We start from the raw sequence: 17,145 nt of genomic DNA, 5'->3' as shown, positions 1-17,145 counted from the left end.
GGGCATAATGTTCAGAAAGCATGAGGTCTAAGCTCTATTTTAGTGGACAAGAGCTGAGAGGACACCAGTGTTTTCCACCCCTCCTTCCTCCCACAGTTTCTGCACTGTACTGTGTGAAAATTACTCAAAACAAGGAATTGTACAGACCTATGTTGAAAGGAGGGGGCATGAAATAGCACCTACACAGATTCACACTGAATTGTGTGTCCAATAAACTACAGCGGAGGGCTTGCCTACATGACTCTTTTGGGGAAAGCTAAATAGGGGGGTTGTGGGTTTTTTCGGGCTCTTTGGCCGTGTTCTGAAGGTTGTTCTTCCTAATGTTTCGCCAGTCTCTGTGGCCGGCATCTTCAGATATCTCACATACCTTCCTGGCCTCTGAAGATGCCGGCCACAGAGACTGGTGAAACGTTAGGAAGAACAACCTTCAGAACACGGCCAAAGAGCCCGAAAAACCCAGAACAACCAGTAGATCCCAGCTGTGAAAGCCTTCGTGAATACACTAAATAGGGTTGTTTCGACTTGGGTAGAGGCGCATTATGCCACTGGGTGTGGTCCTCGCATCCAAATGGCATGTCGGAGCTCAATTTGGCCCAGCTCCTTTCAGTGGGGATTTCCGATATTGTGAAGTGACTTAAGAAGAAAGCAACTTCAGGACATTAGCAAATCAAACACTTCTGCTCCTTGGAGAAGGAACCATCGAGGTAATTATTTTTTTAAAAAGTTCCATTAGCTGAATCTGCTGCCATAGTTTTCATTGTGGGCAATTTGTCAACTAGCCATGTAAGACAAAGCATAGAAATTTTTTTAAAAAAACGTTTAATAAGTGATGCAGTACATTTTCCTTGACCTAATGGATTCTTTTAAAAATGTCACTTTCTCTGCCTCTCCACCGAAGAGATGAGAATGCGTCAAATTTCCCAGTACCCTGAAGCGGCTGTCTCCTTAAGCCACTTCACAATACTGGCAATTCAAACAGGAAGACTTGCTTTGGTTTGTTCCCAGCTATTGCATATGCTGAAAACAAACCAAAATAGAGCAATCCTACCTGCACCAACAACGTAGAAGACCCTGGTAAGGGTCAGAAAGGTGTGAGTCTGACCGTTCTGTGGGTGGGTTATTTCACTCCACCCAGTGGCATAGCGTGAGGGCAAGGCAAGAATTGTGAGGCTGACTCTGAGGATGTGAGGTGGGGTGGGAGAAATCCCTGGGACTGTGACATGAAGTGGTTGCTGAGCACTGACAAAGGCAATGGGTCCAGCACCCTGGCGGCGCAGACTCAGTCTGCTGGGATGGGGAAGAGGAGCGCAAGGAACAGCTATGGAAAGCAAGCTGGGTGGGCAGCCTGTGTGCCCCTAAGAATGTTGCATCCTATAAAAGTTTTGCACCCAGGGGATCCGCCCTTGTGCCCCACACGCTACGCCACTGACTCCAGCAAAGAGACAATTGTCTCTAGGAGCAGACCAGCCTGTCCCTGCAGAGGACCAAACAGTGGAGTGAACGCTCCTGTGGTGAGCCTCTGATTCACTCTGATCCCATTTGTCACTTGACCTATTTGATTTGTACCCAAATATTTTATTATATTTCTACATATGTCTGAATAGTGAAAAAACATTAAAATGGGAATAATGAGGACTCGGGAATCACTTTTAGTTGCCAGAAAGTTTCTGTTGACACTATGGGCACCACCCAACAAATGGAATCTTAGCTGATGAAAGGGGCCATCAAATGGAGAAATGGCTTGCATTTTGGACTGCCTGGAGTACGGTCTGGTATGAGCCATTTCCCACCAATCAGACAACGTACAGAAGATCACAACCAACCAGCCTGAGCGTGTTCCATGCAGGGCTGCTCTTTTGAAGTTGGGCTGGAGTAATTCCCATAGGCACAGAAGGATTGCTTTAAAGGAGATCGCTCCCTGCAAAGCCATCTTTTCCAGCGGGAGCAGATGTGATCCTTGATTGCTTTTTGATCCTGCCCCACCTATATGCATTTAAATGGTTAATTAAGAAACTTGCATCAATTTGTAGGAAAGGGACGCTAGCACTGCAGAAGTACAAAAGGACCCTCGGATTGAGAAGCAAAGAGATATCACTGGATGCCCTGTTTGTGCTGATTTCACGTGCACACACGACTGATGCCAAATGACTTCCCCCATGAGCAAGGAGAGGACAGTAGCCTTGGAACAACTTCGTGGTTTGCAGGAGTACTAAAAGCTTTATGAAATATAAGTACTAAGGGTAGGAAAACATTCCCAAACAGCTCCGTGAGGCCGAGCAAGCTCCATGGCCACAGAAAAGTGGAGACGAGGAGGAATGTATGGAATACTAGTTGATCTTGATTTATTAAATTACTGATTGGCAAAACAAGGCAGTCCTAATGGTTGTTGTGGGTTTTTCAGGTTCTTTGGCCGTGTTCTGAAGGTTGTTCTTCCTGACGTTTCGCCAGTCTCTGTCAGGAAGAACAACCTTCAGAACATGACCAAAGAACCCGAAAAACCCACAACAACCACCAGATCCCGGCCGTGAAAGCCTTCGAGAATACAAGGCAGTCCTAGTTTATTTGATTGATAACAGGATACATCTAGCTCTGTGTGATTCTGTGCAATTTTCCTGCCCTCTGAACAAGACCAAAGGGGCGAAAGAGAAAATATATGTGTGTATATGTATATATTTTTTGGGGGGGGGGAGCTGCAAAGGTCCAGCTGTGTGGGAAATAGGTAGTGATGCACTCTACGAAAAACAGTTGACGGAGCCTTTTTTGAAATTTCCAATTGTCCTGGACAGGAAGCTGTGGAGGTGGAAGGAAGCCTGGTGGAGCGCTTATAAAGAGCAGACAGTGATAAACGACCTCAGGCTGGGAGAGATGGCCTGATAGCTGGGGCTGCAGAGTGCCCAGCCAGCCCTCTTTGTCTTACGAGATGCTTCCCATCTGCTGGATTTTTCTCCCTCTCCCAGGCTGTCGCCTGCTTTTTGTCAGGAAGTCCCTCTTAATGGTCTGAAACATTTTTTTTCAAATTAAAAGGCTAGCAAGTATCTTAAGAAACGTACCCTGCACAAAGCAACTGAAGTCGCAACATATTTTGCATGTATTTATTTCTGTGTGGCTGGGGCGTGCGTGCAAATATAGGGCAGCCTACAGAGTGTTTCATACTTTAATAGTCTTGCTTATGTCTATTCTCAGGTTTAACCACTGATACCTCAGGGAACTCGCACACTGGGGATAAAACGAAATAAAATAAAGCACTCTTAGGAAACAAGTACCCATTCCCATCCCATAATGGTTTTACAACTGAAGCTATGCTTCTTCATTGTTTTGGATTTCCACGATCATGCATCCCTACATAAAGACAACTATACAATTGTAGCAGAATTGCATAGGGTAGTCCCAGAAGGCCTGAAAAGCAGCTAACTAAACAGTTATGGGCTGACAAAATCCAGGAGACCCTGTTCATGTGGAAACATACTTGGCAAGTGTATCAAGCAAGGGATTCTTCTTTGTTTTGCTTTTGCAAAAAAGAAGAAGACATTATTGCACCATGGTTTGCATTTATTTCTCATGTGGAAGCCTTTCAAATTAGGGTCAAAATGCACTCAAGTACAGAATTTTTCTTTTTGCTATCTCTACACACACACTTTCTTTCACTTACACATTTAACAACTGCTATCTCTCTCCTAGAGGGACGTGGTGGCGCTGTGGTCTAAACCGCAGAAGCTTGTGCTGCAGGGTCAGAAGACCAAGCAGTCGTAAGATCGAATCCACGCGACGGAGTGAGCTCCCGTCGCTTGTCCCAGATCCCGCCAACCTAGAGGTTCGAAAGCTTGCAAATGCAAGTAGATAAATAGGGACCACTTCGGTGGGAAGGTAACAGCGTTCCGTGTCTAAGTCGCACTGGCCATGTGACCACGGAAGATTGTCTTTGGACAAACGCTGGCTCTATGGCTTGGAAACGGGGATGAGCACCGCCCCCTAGAGTCGAACACGACTGGACAAAAATAGTCAAGGGGAACCTTTACCTATCTCTCTCCTGAATCACTTGATATTCGACTCCTCTTCATACTCCTTTCCCCACATTGTTCCACAAACCTACCTAAGATAGGCCAAGCATTATAACGAGTGAGATTCCTTGCTCTTCTTTGCTGGACTGTGGACTCTCATGTGTCTTCTTGTTTTTGGTGGTGTTATTTTTACCTTTCTTTCAAGAGAAAATAAAATTCCACGGGGAAAACTGTTTTATAGCTGTGAATGCATGAACAACTGAACGAATGAGGCAAGCAAGCTCTTTCTCGTTCATGACTTCAAGCATTCAAGATCCCCCTGGGTTACATGTATGGCATCCTTAAGCACTCTTCCTTTCTGTCTTGATATGAATTTCCATCTTTCTTTACACCAAGCGCTCAAGGCAGGCCACAAAGGTCTATGAATACCAGAGGGGTTTCTCCATTTGTAGGAGAGAAATCCATCAAGCCACCAAATACTGCTGGAGAGAGCTTGAGAAGGTACATCTAGCCAAGGATAAAAAGGGAATGGGCAAAATACTCCTGAAATCTTTAGCTTGCCGAGTCAGGTGGAGTATTGTTTTGATGCACCCTGTCTTTTCATACATTTATTTGTTCAAGCACAAAAAATAATAATAATTTTGTGTACAAGATTTTGGTTATCTATTTTTCTAGATCTTGGGAACGTTGTTTTTTGAGATTATAATTTGCAAAACTGTAGGGAATATTTCCATGCTCTGGTATTTCCCACTTTGCTCCAAAGTACAGGCAAGTTCTTTGCTACGGATCTGAATACTATACACTTGCTGCGGGCACAGCTCTTAAAAGGATGAGGTCCCACTGCAACAAGGATGATCTGGGGACTGGGGACCAATCCCTACAAGGAAAGACTGAAAGAGTTGGGCATGTTGAGCCTTGAGAAAAGAAAACTGAGGGGAGAGAGGATAGTACTTTTCAAATACTTGAAAAGTACTATCCTCTCTCCCCTCAGTTTTCTTTTCTCAAGGCTAAACATGCCCAAATACTTGAAAAGTAGTCATACAGAGAGGGGCAGGATCTGTTCTCAATCATCCCAGACTGCAGGACATGTAATTATGGGCTCAAGCTACAGGAAGCTTGATTTAGGCTGAATGTCAGGAAAAAAACTTCCTAACTGTTAGAGCAGCATGACAATGGAACCAATTACCTCAGGAGGTAATGTGTGCTCCAATGCTGAAGGCATTCAAGGGAAAATTGGACAACCCTCTGTCAGATATACTTTGATTTACATTCCTGCATTCAAGCAGGGGGTTAGGTCCCTTCCAACTCCATTATCCTATGATTCTATATCAGAGTGAGGTCCTTTCTGAGAAGTGACCCTGCTCCTCCCCTTTTCCACTGCGAGCGCTATGTGTGGAACAGAGGGATGGCATTTGCTCTCACCGTAGACTGTGTCATGACATAAAGGTGCTTCTTCTGCTGGTCAAACAGGAGGTCTCCACTCATGGCACTGTTCGGCTCAATCACCTGAGAAGCATACAGGTGAGCCTCTCCCATTGCTCCCAGGTAGGCCTGCAAGGCAGCAAATCAAACGGAGAAAAGGGGATCAGATTCCAATCAGGCTCCAATCCATTAAAGTAGGTTTAGTGGCACTCCTAGATGCTAAAGGAAGGCTATCCTGGTTTGGGCACATCATGAGAAGGCAGGATTCTCTGGAAAAGGCAATAATATCGGGAAAGGTGGGAGGCAGCAGGAACAGAGGAAGGGCAAATACAAGATGGACTGATTCCCTAAAGGAAAGCCACAGGCTTCAGCTTTCAAGAGCTGAGCAGGACAGTAGACAGTAGACAGAACAATGCTCGCTCATAGGGTCGCCATACATTGGAGGCAACTTGAATGGCACATAATAACAACATGCTTCCATATTACTATTGTGCAAAAAGGGAGTCCTGAGCTCCAAAGCACAATGAAAATTCTAATTAATCATTAAGTAAATCCTAGAACTGCTGATACATAAAGAAACACATCAATGTATAAGCGAGTAGGGGAAGGGAAACATGCAGGCTGTGTTCTTTGTAGTATCTGCTAATTGGAGTATCTAATCTGCTGTATGGGATGCTACAGGAAAGGACTGCTTGAATGCAGTGACTGTCACAAAAGTCAGACAGGCCGCCTGAATCCAGACTGCAGTGCTGCGCTATGCGGGCTTCACGGGGGATTGGGTGGGGAAAGCAAGCACCCGTATTGCGTTTTGAAGGAGGCCACTAGGGGGCACCACCGGCTAACAATTGAAGGAACCCCCCCCCCTTCTTGTTAACAGGACTGATGGAGGCCTGGGAGCAGCACGAGCAGGGCTGGCCAGAGGATAGCTCCCAAGTGCCCTTTTGGGTTGACAGGATAGTCAGGCTGAGGAAGAATGGGGGCCCGCCTCTGGCAATAATAATAATACCCAGGTTGAGCGCTGAGGAAAAACTGTTTCAGTGGCTAGAAAGTTGGATTGAGGCTTCCCCTGTGACTTCAGCTACACATTTCCTGAGGATAATGTCTTTGGACATAGAATGACTTTTGCAGCTGTAGTTTTCATAACTGTAAAATGGGAATGATGCTGTCATCTAGCACGAGTTTCGCCTTTCACCAGAGTTGCCACATAAACACATAACACTTGTGGCGGTCGGGGGGGGGGCGAAATAATGCCTTTTGGTTTGAAGTTTGCAAGGATGTTGACTTTTTTAAAAAAAGTTTCCTTACTCAACTTTAAGAACAGTCCCCTTTAAAGAAGCGAGTAAAATTTAATTCCTCTATCCTGTCCTGAATCTTAAGTACTGCTAAATGCTACTGCCAATAATTCACACACACCCCAGTGACCATGCTCGGATTACTTGTACAGGGAGGAAAACAAGACAGAACAAGATAAACTACAGTAATCTTCCCCAACACAAAAATTTGCGTTCATGCAAAAAAAATTGCATGTATCATTTACAATTCATGCAGCGTAAAGCATAATGTCTGTTCAAACACATGCATCAAAAGTTTCTCATATCCTGAGCTGTGCTCATTTCTTTGTGGATTAAAACAAGTATAGTTTTTTTTTCAGTTTTCTTCAAAAAGTTAAGCTTCTAGCCCTCACTGCTGCAAATATAGGCTATATAAAGAATACAGGCCTGGTGAAGTCTCAGAAGACAGCTGAGGTCACACAGCAAGATTTCCAGGGATCAGTATGGGTGAGTGGGTGGGGATGAGTTATAGCTTTATCAACTTAGTTTCTTCTTCACCCTTCTTGTCAGGTCCCATAAAATAAATTACGTAAAATATTCCCATATATGTGTATTGGTTTACTTTTCGTAACATATGTGGGTTTGCAAATTTTTCTCCGTTCTGAATCTTCATGTTGAATTATTACAACACACGCGACCCAGCAGACATTATATAATGAACACACTTTCAAATATATGGATTAATCTAAGCTGGGGCAAGCAATATGTGTAAAGCTCTCCAGACTCGTATTTGCACAAAGCATATAAACCCCAATTGAGAAATGAGAACAGTGAAAGAACCAGCGCTTGGGAAAAAAAATAAACATTTTTGAACGACAGTTCCTGGGATTCCTGCCACTTCTAGCCGTGCAGGTTGAGGGACTCATGAAGTGACACTTCAAAAAATAAATGAAATGAAATAAATCCTAGCCTTTGACTGAAACTTTAATCTGCATTGGTATTCCTCCCACACGTACCTTGTGCAGCTGACCTTTGCTGGTCCCCAGGAAAATAACGGTGTGTCCATCTTCGATGCTGACCGCTACAGCCGTGAGATGGGCATCCGGCATTTCCAGGACAGGGGTCACTTCCAGCGGCAGTCGGCTGGCCATGGGACTGGGGGTGTGGTCGGAGCCACACGGGTATGCATCCAATGTGTCCTTTAGGGAAGAGGCAAGAAAGAAAGGGGGGGAAAGGAAAAGTATATAAAACCATTCCACACCAGACCACCTTTCAAGGAGAGGCTCCAATGCAGAGTGTACGGCAGGAGATCTTAGAAGTGGCCAGAAGGTAGACTGGGATCTACCTGCGAGATCATGCGAGGTGATGCATCTGGTCATCTATTTTTTTTTCTTCCCTTGATTCACAATGTTAATAAGGGCAACAATGGGAGAGTTCCCCTCAGGTCCTAAAATTAGAGTGTGTCAGATTAAGGGGGTTCTATAAACTGCCATTACAAGCCCTGATCTCTTCTATGTACTTCTGCTTGCTGATCAAGCAACTACAGCATTTGTGTCATCGGGACACACATCCGGTATTTGACTGTAACTCCGAAACAGGGAATGGATGTTTTGGTGTTGCTCAGTTTCCCGTTTAAGTTCATTTCATCCTGTTTCTGCAAAAGTTTACGATTTTTACAGACACCCATGAACTTCCAGGCATTTTTGTTGGAACTGCTTCAAAATGTGGTTTTTTTAATGCATTTCCCACAATACAGTTTTCTGCAAGAAATTTCACCAAATAGAATGCATTTTATGTTATTTCCATTCATATACATCCATGTTACTTTCACCAAGCATACTTCTATGCCCCAAATTTAAAAAAAAGGATTTTCTACCATCATAAAGATTAACATTATATTTAGTATAAGGTTCCTCTAATATCCATATTCTAAACATATTTTTTGATTGGAAAACTGCCTTTTCGTTCACATAGTGATTTGGAAAGTATGAAATTTGGTAAATTCACATTAAATGCAAACCAAATGCATTTCCTTGTCATCCATGCTCATTCTGCAACTGACTCCAGTTGCTGAACCTCAGGGGTCTATTCAGAAAAAAACACAAAAGTCCTCCAAGCTGGGAGTTTCTGTCAGTGTGGTATAGTGTTCAGCTGTAGACTGGGACTGGAGAGACCAAGGTTCTAGTCCATACTGTGTGGTGAAATGCATTGCATTATGTTGGGCCAGTGTTGCTGAATTATAAACCATGTATACGGCCTTGAGTTCACTGGAGGAAAGATGTGATATAAATGTAAAAGGTCAGCAAATAAATAAATAATGGGAAAAAGGAAGGCTGGAATTTCAGAAAGGTCCCACTCAGTAAATGAAAGTTGGTGGACCAATTTGCATGGAGGAACACATTCCCTATTTCTCCTGTTTTGCTTTCTCCCAGTGTCAGGCAGGGATGTACACAGTCTTCAGACAAATGTATAAATGTCAACTAAATGGGGGGCATTTGTGTAAGTTTGGGGTGACCAGACAGTGAAGGAAAGAATCCAGAGGCATTAAGAAGACAGAACACCGCCTTCAAAGATCCTTCATGTTAAATCTAGTAGTCACACGTCAAGATTAGAAGTGGAGAAAGCAAAAGAAAAATTAAGAAAGATGTTCAGTTAGCAGGGGCATAGACCGACAGGATTTTTACAAATTAAAAATAAATCTTTTTATTCTTTCTTGCGATAACTCATTGATTAAATCACAGAATGACAGAATAATGGAGTTGGGAGGGTCTATAAGGCCAATGAGTCCAAGCCCCTGCTCAGTGCAGGAATCCAAGCAGATCTGAGAGATGCTTGTTCAATTTTCTCTTGAATGCCTCCAACCTTGCAGCGCTCACCACCTCCCAAGGTAATTGGTCCCATTGCTGTACTGCTCTAACAGTTAAGACATTTTTCCTGATAGTCAGGCTAAATCTGGCTTCCTGTAGCTTGAGCCCATATCATGTGTCCTGCACTATGGGATAACTGAGAACTAGAGATGGGGGTATTTTTATACAAATATCAATATCACCACACAGGTGGCAATAACATCTACTCAATCCCGCCACTGCCACCGGCTCCACAATCTTTCCTATCACTCCAGAGCTCAAGATCAGCTCGCCACTCCTGGCAGGAGGCAGGACGACAAGCCTCCCTGCCAGGTCAAAGAGTGGCTTGCTGATCACAAGCTCCGGAATGGTAGGAAGGATTCGGAGCCAGCAGAGACAATGTAAAAGCTTTATTGTCCAGATAAATGTTTGTTTTCTCTAAACCAAAATGTTGGTCAGTGCCTGTATTTCATCCTTTTTAATAGCATATCTACCTTGCGCTTGGTCTACTGATTCAAAATCTCAAAAGAATGTATGAATGGTGCTAATAAGTTCAGACCAACATCGTCTAGTGTCAGTGATTATGTCTCAATTAGTAGAATTCACTGTATGCCATAGAGAAAGCATGCCAAGTTCATGGAAATATTATTAACTTAGGGTCCTTGCACTGCCCTTCTAAAAAGGAATGAAAGAATAGTGTGCCAATTTAGAGTTGGTAACTTGCACTCTTTCCTGTGGCTTCCTTAGGTAGCTACTTAGAGCTTTCTCTTGGCAGCTGGAAAAAACAAAGGGGAAAAAATAAAAATATAATGAAGCATCTACCTCTGCATCAGCTGCTACCCTGGGTCAAAAGCTCTTCACCTTGCACCATTCAGTCTAAGACCTTGTGTTGCTGTTTGTGTTTCACCTTTCATGGAATTGTGGGTTTTTTTTTTTCCCCACAAAGCAACAAGAATGTACTTTCAGGGATCCAGACAAGATTTAGCACAGAGTGTCTCCCAAAGATCACAGTGCAGGCTGGACACAAATCTGTGCACCTTTGATTCAGAAACACTTGGTCCCAGTGCGACTTCCAAGGCCTCCTTTCAACAACAGTGGCATTCAGTGAGGCTCTCCCTGTAGTTCCTCAATTCCCATCCCCTCCACCAGCATCACTCAAGGCAAATCTACACCGCTCTCCTTAGAACTTTTTTTTAGTCAAGAAAGAGAGAGAAAGAAAGAAAGGACTAGCAAGGCACTTCTAGATTTTTAAAATAGGCCTTTTTGAAGTCTCACTGATTCACGGTGTCCCTATACAGTAAATCAGAAGTGACTTGACAGCAGACCACAACAATTAAAACGTTTGTAGGGGCACAGTGTTCCAAAGGAAGTGCATCTTTGTCTGCTGGGACCAACGCTAATTGCTTTGTTGCATTACTGTCACAGAGCAGAGTGGGAAAAAGCAAGCAGGGTTTAACTAAGGTGTACATCAGAATCTGAGCTTGCAAAAATTATTTTCTTTGGACTCCAATTCCCAGAAACCCCAAAGCACTGACTACCTCTCCACTGATTAGGGAATTGTGGGAGGGATCCAAACACAGAAGTAGAAGTTTTTTTTTTTTAAAAAAAAAAGCATCCTTGGGCTGCCAAGGCAAGTGGTGAAAGGACCTACACATGGCAGAGCAGAAATCAAAACAAGAGAGGAGGAGGGGAAGGAGATGAGGGCTAAGAAAATGGGGCTCAGTCCAAATAAGACAGGGAAGTGCTGTTGACAGCCGGTTCATCTGCCCAGGTAAGCAGCCTCCATCTTTATTAGATAGCGTTGCTTCTCCCCGAGGAAAGTTGTCTATGGTGTGAACAGCCTCTGTTAAGAGTTGTTTTCCTCCATGGCACAGAATACCTTTCAACACTCTCGGCTGGTTTGCCAGTTGTGTTCCTCTCTGGTCAAAGATCACCAAAGCATGGATCACTGAATGTTACTCAATGACAGGTTAGACTACTGTAATGTGTTATTTATGGAGCCGCCTCTGAAGACTGCTCGGAAACTGCTGTTAGTTCACAGTACAACTGCTTAACAGGACCTTATCCTGAATTGCTACTTATAGTTTTATATTAATCGGCATTGGCTTTGTGCACAGCCAGAGAGGAAGTTGAACACGTTCCATATGCGTTGCCTCCGACACATTTTTGGTATCACCTGGCAGGACAAAGTTTCAAATAGAGTAGTCCTAGAACGAGCTGGAATTTTAAGCATGTATACAGTACATTACTGAAACATCAGTATGTATCTATGTTGGCTTGGGCATATCATGAGAATGGCTGACGGGCGGATTCCAAAAGATCTCCTTCATGGAGAATTAGTGCAGGGAAATCGCCCCAGAGGGAGACCACAGCTGCGATACAAGGACATCTGCAAGTGGGATCTGAAGGCCTTGGGAATGGACCTCAACAGATGGGAAACCCTGACATCTGAGCGTTCAGCCTGGAGGCAGGCGGTACATCACGGCCTCTCCCATTTTGAAGAGACCCTTGACCAGCAGGCCGAGGCAAAGAGGCAGTCCCAAAACTAGCAAAATCAGGAAGCTGGACAGGGGACAGATTGTATTTGTCTTCAGTGTAGAAGGGATTGTCACTCTCGAATTGGCCTCCTCAGCCACACTAAACGCTGTTCCAAGACCTCTACACAGAGCACGTTACCATAGTCTCTCGAGACTGAAGGATGCCTACTTCAATCTATTGGTTATGCTATGATGTTTTAAAAACAGTCCATTGCAAGCTAGCTTGGTAAATGAAGTGCAGAGTATAAATCTGAATAATAACTGAATGGGTAGAGCTGTAACTGCCAATACTGATATCAGTACAAGCAGCACAAAACACACACTCAAATCAACTCAGTGGCAGCCCAACCTCTCCTGCCATTAGAGGTGAGGAGAGAAGTGTCATGTGCACTACAGAAGGAGGAAGACGCTATAGCTCTGACTTCTGCAATCCCTTCCCTCTGCCACATGAGAAACAAAGAAGGAAGACACAGTGGGGTGGGGAGGTGCATGGGTACACACACACACACACACACACACACACACACAGAGAGAGAGAGAGAGAGAGAGAGAGAGAGAGAGATGTGCCACTGTGGAGGAACAGTAGAACAAAATGAAAAAGAACAGAGTGAGCCGTCCCCTCGACTAGAGACGCCTGAGCAGAAGAGAGCTATAGAAGCAGGGAAGATAATGTAAAGCGAGGAGTTGGATGTAGAGGAAGAGAAAGGAAGGGAATCAAAGGGGAAGGAGGAAAAGACTGAAATCTGTCTGGGGGAAGAGAGAGAGGGAGAAGGAAAGGAGAAGCTAATTTTGCCCATGTGGGAGGAGGGTATAGGGGAGCAAAGTGGGAGGAGACAGTTCAGTGTACCAATGACAGGAAAAAAGAAGGAACAAGAGGAAAAGAGACGGGAGAAAAAGGAATATGAATATGATAGAATGTGAGGGCTGTTGGAAGACTTCCCTAATTTAAAGATAGGAGGATTGCTACCCGATCCAGACGCGTCTAAAGAGAAAGGGACACCTGTAGAATCTTTAGAATGGACGGTCGTAGTTTTTCCACAGGGGGGCAAGGTCGCTTGAAGAAGGTGATTCGGCCGGACTCCTCTTTCAACCACCCACCACTGCAGGGAGATTGGGCCAGACACCCTTGTTGTGGGACAATATGCGCGGTCCAGAGTGCTCCAATGAGGAAGCCCACCGATCGGGAACGTTTTGGGCCAGCCCCTCAATCAATCCGGTCAGTTCCAAGACAGAGTTGTTGTCTTCACAATAGGGACAGTTACCTGATCTTGTTTTGAACCAGCAGAAGTTGTTATAGACTCACCTAACGTTAAACTAAATAAATATGTTAATGGTTCAAAAAGAGACTCAGTTGTCATTTCCCGCCAAAAAGGAGGAGCTGCTTCAAATCTTTAATGAACCCAATCACAGGCACTCTACTGGGAATTATCAGGGCAAAACCTCCATCCTGGAATTATAGGTTCCAGGATGGAATGAGATGTCTAAATATTATTGATTTTTTTTTAAAATTTTCATTTGTTACATGTATACGTCACTGTATTTTATATACCTGGAAGCCGCCTAGAGTGGTCATACTGACTAGATAGGCGGGGTACAAATTAAATAAATAAATAAATAAATAAATAAATAAATAAATAAATAAATAAATAAATAAATAAATAAATAAATAAATAAATAAATAAATAAATAAATAAATAAATAAATAAATAAATAAAAATACCGTTTAGTTCTGACTTTCATTTTATTTTAGAGTTCTGCCTCCTGGTGCAGTTCCCGAGACGTATGTCAAGTCCTGCTCAAAAGAGCAACACTCTTCTTAGACTTTTCCCTGTGCCTTCCAACATGGACCACCAAAGAGGAGGAATGAGTTAGACTGGAACTAGGCATTTGTGAGCGCACACACACACACATACTTCAGGCTTGCCTTGCAAAGGGAAGGATCGTTGGTGGTGCCCTGTGGTGGCAGAGAGGTTGAGCGAGAGTAGGATAAAGGTAGAGAGGCTTGGGAGAAGAATTCCTGCTGGCCGATCGATCTTTCCTGGTCTTCTCAGCCAATGTCTGTGGGAGCTGGGCTTAAGAGATCCCCCCTTCGCTGGGTGCCAAGGATGGCAGGATCCTTCTCAGAATATGACTTTTGTTCCCTGCCCACTCTTGCTGACTGATGTTTAGAACAAGGTTAACCAGGAGACATAAGCACCTATAGGGGGAAGGCTCTTCTTTACATACATGCTACCTCGCAACTCAATGAAGTGGAAGCTGCAAGTTTTAGCTCACTTAGCCAAACTGTCACGCCATCCGAGGCCACTGGGCTTTGGTCTTTGGAGCCACATTGACCGAGTGGAAGGTGAATTCCTAGTAAAATATGCCTAAGTGCCAGCCTAAAGCAACCTGGATCTGAATACCTCATCCTCCAGGCAGATGGGGTGGGTAGCATGCACAATAACAATTACGAAATGTGGGGTAGGAAAGCTGGGGCTGAAAGTATGCATTTAACATACTAAAAGGGAAGTGAAGCTTAACACAATTACATTCCTCGTAGAAAAAAGGATTTGGTGAGCCCCTTAGTACTTTGGTAATGATTCGGGAGAGAAATCTCTACCTAATTAAATCTTGGCACCCTCTAAATGACATCACTCTGGCGCACAGCCTTAGCTGCCCCGCCTTGGTTGTGGCTGTGAAAACAGACAGTCATGAAGTGTCCCACGTGTATTCCACAATTGTGTAGTGCTAAGAAGTTGGTTTCACTGCAGTCCCACCCAGGACAGATACACAGACATGGTAGACAGGTCAATAACCATAAGGCAAGGCAAACTCCCTGTCTGGCTTCTTGGTTGCCCTCCAGGCAAGAGTGGCCCAAGATTCTTCATTTCCTACCCTTCTTGTTCTTATATGCCATCAAGTCGCCTGCAACTCATGATGACCCTATGAATGAGTGATCACCAAAGTGTTCTGTCCTCAGCTGCCCTGCTCAGCTCATGCAAACTCAGACCTATAACTTCCTTTAAGGATTTGATCCATTCTTGTATTTGATCTTCCTCTATGCCTTCAGACTCTCCCAGTATTATTTCAGCGAACCTTCCCATCTTAGGATGTGCCCCAAAGTAAGAAACTAAACAGAAACAAATGTCATTGGAAAATTTGGGCCTAGGGATCAGAAATGGAGAACAAGCCATAAAGTTCTGTGAAACCAAAACTCTCCTTTATCCATTATAATGGCCAGTGCAAAGAAATGGAAGAGAATAACAAAAGAGGAGAAAAAAACAAAAGATCTCTTCCAGAAGATCAAAGAAATCAAAGAGAAATTCAAACCTAGACTGGGAATGCTGAAGGATCAACAAACAAGCACACTATCTGACCCAGTTTAAATAAAGAGACGGTGGAAACAGTATACTGAAGATTGATACAGAATAAATAAAAGAACCACAGATTCCTTTGAAGAGGAATCCCACGATGACCTCCAATTCTAGAAATTGGAGTGAAAACTGCTCTGAAGGCAATGGCAAGAACTAAATCACCAGGGATAGCTAGGATACCAACAGAGCTATTTCAAGCCACAGAGACCAAATTTGTCAAAATCCTAACAAAAGTAATGACAACAAATATGGAAAACAATGGCCCACAGACTGGAAATATTCAGTAAACATTCCAATCCCTAAGAAAAGAGATGCCAAAGAGTACAGAAACTGTAGGACCATTGCTCAAATTTCCTATGCAAGCAAAGTGATGTTCAAGGTTTTGCAACCAAGGTTTTACTTTTTATTGAGTGAGAAATGCCTGGTGTTTAACCTGGATTCCAAAAAGGAAGAAGCACTTGAGGTCATATCGCAACTATCTGCTGGCTACTGAGGTGCACCAAAGAGTTTCAGAAGAAGATCAGTCTATGTTTTCTGGACTACAGCAAAGCCTTTGACTGTGTGGATCATGGGGAGCTATAGTTTTTTTTTCTGAAAAAAAAATGGGTGTGCCTAAGTACTTGATTGTCCTGATGTGTAACCTCTACTGTGGATGAGAAACTACTGTATTGGTTGTTGTGGGTTTTTCAGGCTCTTTGGCCGTGTTCTGAAGGTTGTTCTTCCTAACGTTTCGCCAGTCTCTGTGGCCGGCATCTTCAGAGGACAGCACTCTGTGCTCTGAAGTGCTGTCCTCTGAAGATGCCGGCCACAGAGACTGGTGAAACGTTAGGAAGAACAACCTTCAGAACACGGCCAAAGAGCCCGAAAAACCCACAACAACCATTAGATCCTGGCCGTGAAAGCCTTCGCGAACTACTGTACTGTTAGGACAGAATAGGAAGAGAACTAATAGTTTGCTATAGGCAAAAGTGTCAGACAAGGGTGCATTTTATTTCCCAGTCTGTTCAATCTGAATGCAGAACATATCATTCAGAAAGCTGGACTATATTAAAAAAAAAAAAAGGAAAGAAAAACAAAAATATGAGACAAAACATTTTGGCTCAAGACTAACTACTATATTTTAATATGAGCTTTTGTCCACCTCCTCAGATATAAAAGTGAGACTATATGACTGTCATATTTATAGATGGCTCACAGCCAGGTAGGAATACAGAAAATGGACAAATTGACAATGGTTTGTAAGTAATGGAATAGGATACCAGGCTATGAATAGTCTACAAGGTTAACAACAGCGTAGTTGCCACGAAACTGGACTAGACTGAGATGAAGGGGGAGTGAAAATTGGTGGAAGAAACATGAATAATTTAAGATATGCAGATGACACCATCTTACAGGCAAAAGCAGCGATGAAATGACTTCTGATAAAAGGGAAAGTGGCAAGGCAGGAGTGCAGTTGAGCATGAAGAAGACAAAGATGAGAACTACAGAAGCACTACAAGGGGCAACATGGAACCTAATGAACCCGGCCAGTATGGATGATGGTGCAGGATTTTGTTTTATTTCTTCTCTGAAGAATTTCCAAACGTCTCCCAATTTCTTCATATTTGGGATGGGCCCCCCCTCCCCGTATTCCTTCAGGAGAGACTTGAAAACACTTATTATCAGGGAGGCTTCTCGGTCTGACCCTAGTTGAGCGTTTCGCCTCCAGTACCGCTTTT

At 43.7% G+C, this 17,145-nt stretch overlaps 1 protein-coding gene across 4 annotated transcripts in view; it reads right to left on the bottom strand.

Annotated features, from left to right (window-relative positions):
• Positions 1–17,145, bottom strand: part of PLXNB1 (plexin B1) — a 160,638-nt gene that overhangs the window by 48,510 nt on the left and 94,983 nt on the right. For all 4 annotated transcript variants that reach the window (XM_020808809.3, XM_020808810.3, XM_078388778.1 and 1 more), the window contains 2 exons: positions 7,708–7,890; positions 5,421–5,549 (listed from right to left, as the gene is read on the bottom strand). In XM_020808809.3, coding sequence (XP_020664468.3) covers positions 5,421–5,549; positions 7,708–7,890 — 312 coding nt within the window. The remainder of the gene's footprint in view (positions 1–5,420; positions 5,550–7,707; positions 7,891–17,145) is intronic.

The sequence above is a fragment of the Pogona vitticeps genome, chromosome 2 (genome assembly GCF_051106095.1).
Source record: "Pogona vitticeps strain Pit_001003342236 chromosome 2, PviZW2.1, whole genome shotgun sequence".
Taxonomy (NCBI): domain Eukaryota; kingdom Metazoa; phylum Chordata; class Lepidosauria; order Squamata; family Agamidae; genus Pogona; species Pogona vitticeps.
The sequence above is the reverse complement of the archived record's forward strand: the minus strand, read 5'-3'. Positions and strand labels throughout refer to the sequence as shown.